This window comes from Oncorhynchus gorbuscha, unplaced genomic scaffold, assembly GCF_021184085.1.
Source record: "Oncorhynchus gorbuscha isolate QuinsamMale2020 ecotype Even-year unplaced genomic scaffold, OgorEven_v1.0 Un_scaffold_7:::fragment_6:::debris, whole genome shotgun sequence".
Lineage (NCBI taxonomy): Eukaryota > Metazoa > Chordata > Actinopteri > Salmoniformes > Salmonidae > Oncorhynchus > Oncorhynchus gorbuscha.
The window spans coordinates 220,651-230,019 of NW_025745510.1; the positions used below are offsets into that span (position 1 = coordinate 220,651).

A 9,369-nucleotide genomic window follows, 5' to 3' on the forward strand; every position below is an offset into this window, starting at 1 on the left:
ATACACCTCTCAACTCAAAGTGCAATGTAGCCTAGTTTAATTTCAACACAGGTGTATAGCGAGATAAAGTCAAGTTGAATTTGAAATGTGTTGATTGATCCATACACTTGTATTACAATGATGAGACTGCTTATCATTTTTCTAAGGAGTCGAGGAGGCCTTGTTTATCAAATCAATGATCACTCACACCACCAAAGTAGAAGAAGAGAGGATGAGAAGTGGAGTACAATAAAGTTGACCAATGCGATGTAGATTAGTTGCCCTTGGCTGGGAAGCTGACCCTAGATCTGTGCCTACAGGCAAGTAGCAGGGACGATATGAGGGGGAGGGGTTCTCAATTGAAGACACCTTTAGTTAGTTAATGAGTGCAGGGCTGGGCTGGATAGATGGGGGTATAAAGACAAGCAGGGAGCTGTGGTTGACTCTACTGTCACTGTCTTATAGTCACCATGTCTTTCTCAGGGAAATACCAGATGGAGTCACATGACAACTTTGAGTCTTTCATGGAGGCTGTTGGTAAGTCTTGCTGTTGGGTTTGTACATTTGATTAGACTTGGGGTGTTAATTTCAGAAGTCGTAGTCCTTTCAGTAATGATGTTCAATGGTGACTGCGAATGCAATGGTTACTTCTGAGTAAGCAAACCCAGGTAGCACATTAGTTTCCTTGGATGTTCTGGGAACAGAATGTGTCTTGATTAATGTTGTTTTTGTATGGCAAGTTCTTTAGTGTTCTGAGAACATGACTGTAACTATGAGAGCCTACAGAACATTATGCTGAAGTACTGACATTCCCACAGGAGAATATTTAAAGTCAGCTGAACAACTTGAGAACATTCTCAATGTAAAATGACGAATGTTCCTAGAACTTTACCTTAAATTAAAAGTCTGAACTTTCAGGAAATATTCTGATCAAATAATGAAATGCCAAGAAAATAACATTTGGCAAATTCCTTTAATGAGAATGTTTCAAAGCCAAGCAACTGTCCTACACCATTACCAGAATGTGGTATGCAAAATAACCAAGCCCTAAAATGTATGGTCCTCAGAATGTTATGTGCTAGCTGGGAATGCATTCAGATCATTGTGTTGCCATAGTATAGTGCATACTTCAGTAGTAATAATTCAGTGTTCATGTCCCACTTCATTAACTTTTTGTAGTACTAAAAAGCACCGTCTATGACTCTCTCGCTGCCGCAAACATGTAGGTCTCCCTGATGAGCTTATCCAGGAGGGCAAAGACATCAAGAGCATCTCTGAGATTGAGGAGACTGGAGACCACTTCAAGGTGACTGTCACCACGGGGACAAAGATCCTCACCAACTCCTTCACCATTGGCCAGGAGACGGAGCTTGAGTCGCCGACCGGGGAGAAAGTCAATGTGGGTGTCGCATGTCACAACCCAACCATGAGTTTCATACATGTAGCCTGGGTTTATCCATCTCCCTACATATACAGCAAGTATCTAACTAAACTAAGTTCAGCTGATGTGGGGTTAGTTCAGGTCCCAGTGATGTTGCGGGAGGACTGACTTTCGTTGGCAGAATCTCCTCTGCTCTCCAGGGACTGGGCGCACAGTTGCGTCTCAAAACCAACTCGCACACCTGATGCACACTGTCACTTTTTCTTCTCCATATATGGCCATCCAACTTGGGCCTGTTAAATTGGTCCTAGTTGACTGTAGTTGGTGACCACTGCTTTCAGATCTAACCGTTGACCTCTCCTGTTTCAGTCTGTGGTAATGAGGGAAGGTAACAAGCTGACGGCCATCCTGAATGGGATCGAATATGTCACAGAACTTACAGATGCAAACACCCTCGTCAATGTGAGTCTGGGGCATATGGCTGGGGTTTCACGAGCGACACAATTTCAGGGTTAATTTATACCATTAACAAAATGGCTAGTCTATGACAGTGCCGTGAACGCAATTCAACAGTTTGATGCCGCCAATGTTCTAATTGCATGCTGACCCCACCGCTCGCGTCGCAAAATAAATGTATGTGTTATTCAATCATTGCACCCACACTGCTTGCGCGCCACAGCAGGCGTCTGCGTGGCGTCTGCGTGGCGTCTGCGTGGCGTCTGCGTGGCGTCTGCGTGGCGTCTGCGTGGCGTCTGCGTGGCGTCTGCGTGGCGTCTGCGTGGCGTCTGCGTGGCGTCTGCGTGGCGTCTGCGTGGCGTCTGCGTGTAATGATTACAGATGCTTTCTCTTTTCAGACAATGACTCTGTCTGGCATGTCATACAAGAGGACCAGCAAACGAATGTGAAGATCTACTGCACACTTTGGATAAATAAAATGTGAAAGGCATTGAATGGTCTGGTCTCAGCATTTCATATCAATGAGTAGAACTTCAGGGGAAAATTGAAGTTTGAGTTGGATGAATGTGGTATTCAATAGAATAGCGTAGTTCCCTGAACATTACACTCGGGCCAAAATGGATTTTCTACATTTTAATGTGACTGCTTTATAGCAAATGTGAACCCAGCAGTGTGGAACTACCAAAGCCTTCATTTCTATCTAGTCTGTTGCAATATGGGTCAGAATCCTACCACATTGGGTGCATCAGTTTAAAGTAGATTCCTCAATTTCCAGTTATTTTTAAAATCAAGTTTCAGGCAATGTTTTTGGACATTGCTTTCACTAGTTCCACCCCAGTGTAGCTGACAAGGGGCTAAAGGTGACCGGTTTCCCAGCTACAGTGTGGTTGGAAAAGCTAAGGACCCTGGGACTAAACACCTCCCTCTGCAACTGGATCCTGCACTTCCTGACGGGCCGCCCCCAGGTGGTAAGGGTGGGCAACAAGTCTGCCACACTGATCCTTAACACTGGGGCCCCTCCTGTACTCCCTGTTCACCCACGACTGCGTGGTAAAACATGACTCCAACACCAAGTTTGAGGTGCACCACAACACCAGTGGTAGGCCTGGTCACTGACAATGATGAGACCTGGCAGTGTGGTGCCAGGACAACCTCTCCCTTCAATGTGAGCACAACAAAGGAGCTGATCGTTGACTACAGGAAAAGGCGTGCTAAACAAGTCCCCATTAACATCGACAGAACGAGTTTCTAGTTCCTTGGTGTCCACATTACCAACAAACTATCATGGTCGTGTCTTTACTATCATTAACTGAAGACTTAGTTTATATGAAAGATTCTCTAATTGGTTACTCGATTTTTAAACTTAATCATTTACTTGTAACTAGGAATTTGGGGCACCAAGGAAAATATTCAGGTTAAAGTTATAATTTCCCAATATAACCTTTCAGATATTTTCATATCTGATCAATAGTCTACTGATTAATTATTTTTCCTCCCGTTAGTCTAATTCCAAACGTCGTAAATTGCTGCTTATCTGTACGAACCCAGTCTTCACAATGAGTCATCCATACATCAATTGTCCTATTTAGGAATTCACAAATGCATAAACAAACTTGGTAAATGTGGTTTATATGAAATGATAGAATGTGCCCTAGTAGGCTGAACCGGCATGGCGGCTTGTTAGACAAAGGGGAAAATGGGCGGTCGGCTAAGAAGTAAGAATTAATTATAACAATTCAAATGCTAATCCTTTACACATGAACGCTAACTCATGCGGGAACAATTGCAATCAATATATATATATTTACGCTCAGTGTCGTCTTGATCGCTGGTGAAAAGTTTGTCTTTCGTAAAAATTGTCCGTCTCTCTGTCTTGGTTAGAGGGGACATTCGTTATAGAATGGATGTTTCGGCGGTTGTCATTCTTCGCGTTCAATGATACAGAATTCCTAGCTGCAGACTAGTAATTAATATCAAAGACTTATTCTCATTCTGTCGGTATCGATAGTCTAAGAGTTTAACCACGTGGTATGGTTAAAAGATTCTACAACCTTTGTCCTGCCCTAATGGAGAAAAACATGGTCTGCTGATCGAAAACCCGAGTGTGGGTTTTATTCGGAAGGGCCGACGAGGGCTGTCCCAGGATGTCTGACCCTAACTGGGCTCAGGGGTGGTCCTCTGATTTAGTTCAAATCAAAAGGGAATTGTATTTTTTCTTCATTAAACAGTCCACAATCATATTACACAATAATACAAACAGTATCATACTCACTCATTCAGCTTATACAACAATTAGATGTAAACCTCATATCTGCGGCTATTATATAAACAGCGTTATGGAAATGTGGCCACACCGTCTCTCTTGAGCTTCCCAAGTTGCGACAAACGGACCAGTTTGTAGCTGGATTCTTCACCGATCTTTTATACTAGAAAATGATACTCATTCTACTTAAACATCCTTTACTCCAACTGTCTTCATAATCTAGGTGGGATCAGGTCATAGAGATGCATTTTAATCTTGCAGATCATCCTGTGTGAGTTTCATGTCTTACCTCAAGGTCTTGGTGTGGGTTCTTTGCAGGATGGCATAGGCCTTACACATGCAGTGTCCCACCTATTTTCCCTACCTGCCAGTGGGGCACCCTGCATTCATTGTTACCATCCCCAGAGCGGTGTCAGGATGGTATAGTTTACTGTCAAAGTAATATTGAGCCATTTATACTGCACAAATATAAACGCAATATGTCAAGTCTTTTCATGTGCTGAAATAAAAGGTCCCAGAAATGTTCTCAAAGTGCACAAATTTGTATACATCCTTGTTAGTGAGCATTTCTCATTGTAATAAGATAATCCATCCACCTGACAGGTGTGGCATATCAGGACAATACAAGGCCACTAAAATGTGCAGTTTTGTCACAATGCCACAGATGTCTCAAGTTGAGGGAGTGTGCAATTGGCATGCTGACTGCAGGACTCTCCACCAGAGCTGTTGCCAGAGAATTAAATGCTGATTTCTCTACCATAAGCCACCTCCAACGTCATTTTAGAGAATTTGGCAGTATGTCCAAGCGGCCTCACAACCGCAGACCATGTGTTACCACACCAGCCTAGGACTTTGACAGCTGATTAAACAGGAGTATTTATGTCTGTAATAAAATCGGCTATCTAGTCTATAATGAATAAAGAGTAGACTCACTCCCCACATCAGGGCTTTTAAAGTTTTATGCTGGGGGTCTTCGGGAATGCAAACGTGGTATGTAAGGGACATGTGGTTAGAAAAGTGAAGGTGCAATTCAGGGAGGGAGTTGACTTGTGTGTCCTGCTCCATCCATTATTTTATATCTCAGTGGCCTGCAGTGTGGATCAATCCTGGAAGGCGACAATCAAATCAGCCAATCAGAGGGAAGCAACTCTGGTGACATTTTCCTAAGGCTCCTGGACTTAGCTGACCACAGCCTTCCTATCGAGTCGACCAATGAGCTGCAAGTGATGTTGGGGTTCCATGGGGGTCACTTGAGAGATTGGTTGATAGTATTTGTAGTTCAAAGTGACCTATTTGTAGTTCCTTGTACAGCCCACCTATTTCACCCACCCATTTACTGACCTCCTTCTTCAGTATATAGGCAACATCACTGGAAGGGAACTAGCTCAGAATTTCACTCTTTGACAATTCATGGACAGTGGTGAGAACAAGTATTTGATACACTGCCGATTTTGCAGGTTTTCCTACTTACAAAGCATGTAAAGGTCTGTAATTTTTATAGGTTCACTTTAACTGTGAGAGACGGCATCTAAAACAAAAATCCAGAAAATCACATTGTATGATTTTTAAGTAATTAATTTGCATTTTATTGCATGACATAAGTATTTGATCACCTACCAACCAGTAAGAATTCCGGCTCTCACAGACCTGTTAGTTTTTCTTTAAGAAGCCCTCCTGTTCTCCACTCATTACCTGTATTAACTGCACCTGTTTGAACTCGTTATCTGTATAAAAGACACCTGTCCACACACTCAATCAAACAGACTCCAACCTCTCCACAATGGCCAAGATCAGAGAGCTTTGTAAGGACATCAGGCATAAAATTGTAGACCTGCACAAGGCTGGGATGGGCTACAGGACAATAGGCAAGCAGCTTGGTGAGAAGGCAACAACTGTTGGCGCAATTATTAGAAAATGGAAGAAGTTCAAGATGACGGTCAATCACCCTCGGTCTGGGGCTCCATGCAAGATCTCACCTCGTGGGGCATAAATGATCATGAAGAAGGTGAGGGATGAGCCCAGAGCTACACGGCAGGACCTGGTCAATGACCTGAAGAGAGCTGGGACAACAGTCTCAAAGAAAACCACACACTACGCCATCATGGATTAAAATCCTTCAGCGCACGCAAGGTCCCCCTGCTCAAAGCCAGCGCATGTCCAGGCCCGTCTGAAGTTTGCCAACAACCATCTGGATGATCCAGAGAAGGAATGGGAGAAGGTCATGTGGTCTGATGAGACAAAAATATAGCTTTTTGGTCTAAACTCCACTCGCTGTGTTTGGAGGAAGAAGGATGAGTACAACCCCAAGATCACCATCCCAACCGTGAAGCATGGAGGTGGAAACATCATTCTTTGGGGATGCTTTTCTGCAAAGGGGACAGGACGACTGCACCGTATTGAGAGGAGGATGGATGGGGCCAACAACCTCCTTTCCTCAGTAAGAGCTTTGAAGATGGGTCGTGGCTGGTTCTTCCAGCATGACAACGACTCGAAACACACAGCCAGGGCAACAAAGGAGTGGCTCTGTAAGAAGCATCTCAAGGTCCTGTTTTAGATTCCGTCTCTCACAGTTGAAGTGTACCTATGAAAAGAATTACAGACCTCTAAATTCTTTGTAAGTAGGAAAACCTGCAAAATTGGCAATGTATCAAATACTTGTTCTCCCCACTGTATGTCAAATATTGGAGCTAAATTCTTAGCTAGATGGGACCCTGAGCACTCAAATCAAATGAGAGAATCAAACAGCAGGTCCGGGACAAGGTGGCATGTCCGGTGATCAGGCCAGGGTTCCATAGCCGCAGGCAGAACAGTTGAAACTGGAGCAGCAGTATGACCAGGTGGACTGGGGACAGTCAGGAGTCATCAAGCCAGGTAGTCCTGGGACATGGTCCTAGGGCTCAGGTCCTCTGGGAGGGGAGGGAGAGAGTATTAGAGGGAGCATACTTAAATCCACACAGGACACCAGATAAGACAGGAGAATTACACCAGATATAACAAACTGACCCTAGTGGTGTAGGGGGGCGGGAGGGGGCAGGGCTGAGTATAGCCCACAAATATCTCCTCCACTGCACGAGCCAGAAGGGGCGCAAAACCAAACAGGAAGATCATGTTAGTGACTCAACCCACTCAAGTGACGCACCCCTCCTAGGAAAGGCATGAAGAGCACTAGTAAGCCAATGTCTCAGCCCCCGTATTAGTTTGAGGCAGAGAATCCCAGTGGAGAGAGGGGAGCCGGCCAGGCAGAAGGAGCAAGGGCGGTTTGGCGCTTCAGTGCCTTGCCGTTCACCTTCGCACCCCTGGGCCAGACTACACTCAATTGTAGGACCTACTGAAGAGATGAGTCTAAAGTAAAGACTTAAAGGTCGAGGCCGAGTCTACGTCTCACATCGATAGGCAGACCATTCCATAAAAATGGAGCTCTATTGGAGAACGCCCTGCCTCCAGCTGTTTGCTTAGAAATTCTAGGGACAATAAGGAGACCTGCGTCTTGTGACCGTAACGTACGTGCAGGCAGGACCAAATCGGAGAAATAGGTAGGAGCAAGCCTATGTATTGCTTTGTAGGTTAGCAGTAAAATCTTGATATCAGCCCGAGCCTTAACATGATGCCAGTATAGAGAGGCTAGCACTGGAGTAATTTGATACAATTTTGGTGTTCTAGTCAAGATTTCAGAAGCCGTGTTCAGCACTAACTGAAATGTATTTAGTGCTTTATCCGGGTAGCTGGAGAGTAGAGCATTTCAGTAGTCTAATCTAGAAGTGACAAAAACTCAAATTCATTTTTCTACATTATTTTTGGACAAAAGATTACTGATTTTTGCAATGTTACAAAGATGGAAAAAAGTTGTCCTTGTCAAAAGAGAGATGAGGGTCCAGAGTAATGCTGAGGTCAAAATCAAATCAAATTTATTTATATAGCCCTTCGTGCATCAGCTGATATCTCAAAGTGCTGCACAGAAACCCAGCCTAAAACCCCAAACAGCAAGCAATACAGGTGTAGAAGCATAGTAGCTAGGAAAAACTCCCTAGAAAGGCCAAAACCTAGGAAGAAATCTATAGAGGAACCAGGCTATGAGGGGTGGCTATTCCTCTTCTGGCTGTGCCGGATGGAGATTATAACAGAACATGGCCAAGATGTTCAAATGTTCATAAATGACCAGCATGGTCAAATAATAATAATCACAGGCAGAACAGTTGAAACTGGAGCAGCAGAACGGCCAGGTGGACTGGGGACAGCAAGGAGTCATCATGCCGGGTAGTCCTGAGGCAAGGTCCCAGGGCTCAGGTCCTCCGAGAGAGAGAGAGAGAGAGAGAGAGAGAGAGAGAGAGAGAGAGAGAGAGAGAGAGAGAGAGAGAGAGAGAGAGAGAGAGAGAGAGAGAGAGAGAGAGAGAGAGAGAGAGAGAGAGAGAGAGAGAGAGAGAGAGAGAGAGAGAGAGAGAGAGAGAGAGAGAGAGCCTCCTTAAATTCACACAGGACACCGGATAAGACAGGAGAAGTACTCCAGATATAACAAACTGACCCTAGCCCCCCGACACAAACTACTGCAGCATTAATACTGGAGGCTGAGACAGGAGGGAGGGGTCAGGAGACACTGTGGCCCCATCCGTTGATACCCCCGGACAGGGCCAAACAGGAAGGATATAACCCCACCCACTTTGCCAAAGCACAGCCCCCACGCCACTAGAGGGATATCTTCAACCACCAACTTACCATCCTGAGACAAGGCCGAGTATAGCCCACAAAGATCTCCGCCATGACACAACCCAAGGGGGGGGGTGGCAACCCAGACAGGAAGATCACATCAGTGACTCAACCCACTCAAATGACGCACCCCTCCTAGGGATGGCATGAAAGAGCACCAGTAAGCCAGTGACTCAGCCTCTGTAATAGGGTTAGAGGCAGAGAATCCCAGTGGAAAGAGGGGAACCGGCCAGGCAGAGACAGCAAGGGCGGTTCGTAGCTCCAGAGCCTTTCCGTTCACCTTCACACTCCTGGGCCAGACTAGACTCAATCATATGACCCACTGAAGAGATGAGTCTTCAGTGAAGACTTAAAGGTTGATACCTAGTTTGCGTCTCTCACATGGGTAGGCAGACCATTCCATAAAAACGGAGCTCTATAGGAGAAAGCACTGCCTTCAGCTGTTTGCTTAGAAATTCTAGGGACAACTAGGAGGCCTGCGTCTTGTGACCGTAGCTTACGTGTAGGTATGTACGGCAGGACCAAATCAGAGAGATAGGTAGGAGCAAGCCCATGTAATGCTTTGTAGGTTAGCAGTAAAACCTTAATC

The 9,369-nt window shown here is 45.1% G+C and overlaps 1 protein-coding gene across 1 annotated transcript; it reads left to right on the forward strand.

Annotated features, from left to right (window-relative positions):
* Positions 1 to 374: 374 nt before the first annotated feature.
* Positions 375 to 2,311, forward strand: LOC124019123 (fatty acid binding protein 1-B.1-like). Its single transcript, XM_046334499.1, has 4 exons — positions 375 to 516; positions 1,206 to 1,378; positions 1,730 to 1,822; positions 2,215 to 2,311. The coding sequence occupies exons 1-4, from the start codon at positions 450 to 452 to the stop codon at positions 2,263 to 2,265; spliced, it is 384 nt and encodes a 127-aa protein (XP_046190455.1). The 5' UTR covers positions 375 to 449; the 3' UTR covers positions 2,266 to 2,311.
* The last annotated feature ends 7,058 nt before the right edge of the window (positions 2,312 to 9,369 follow it).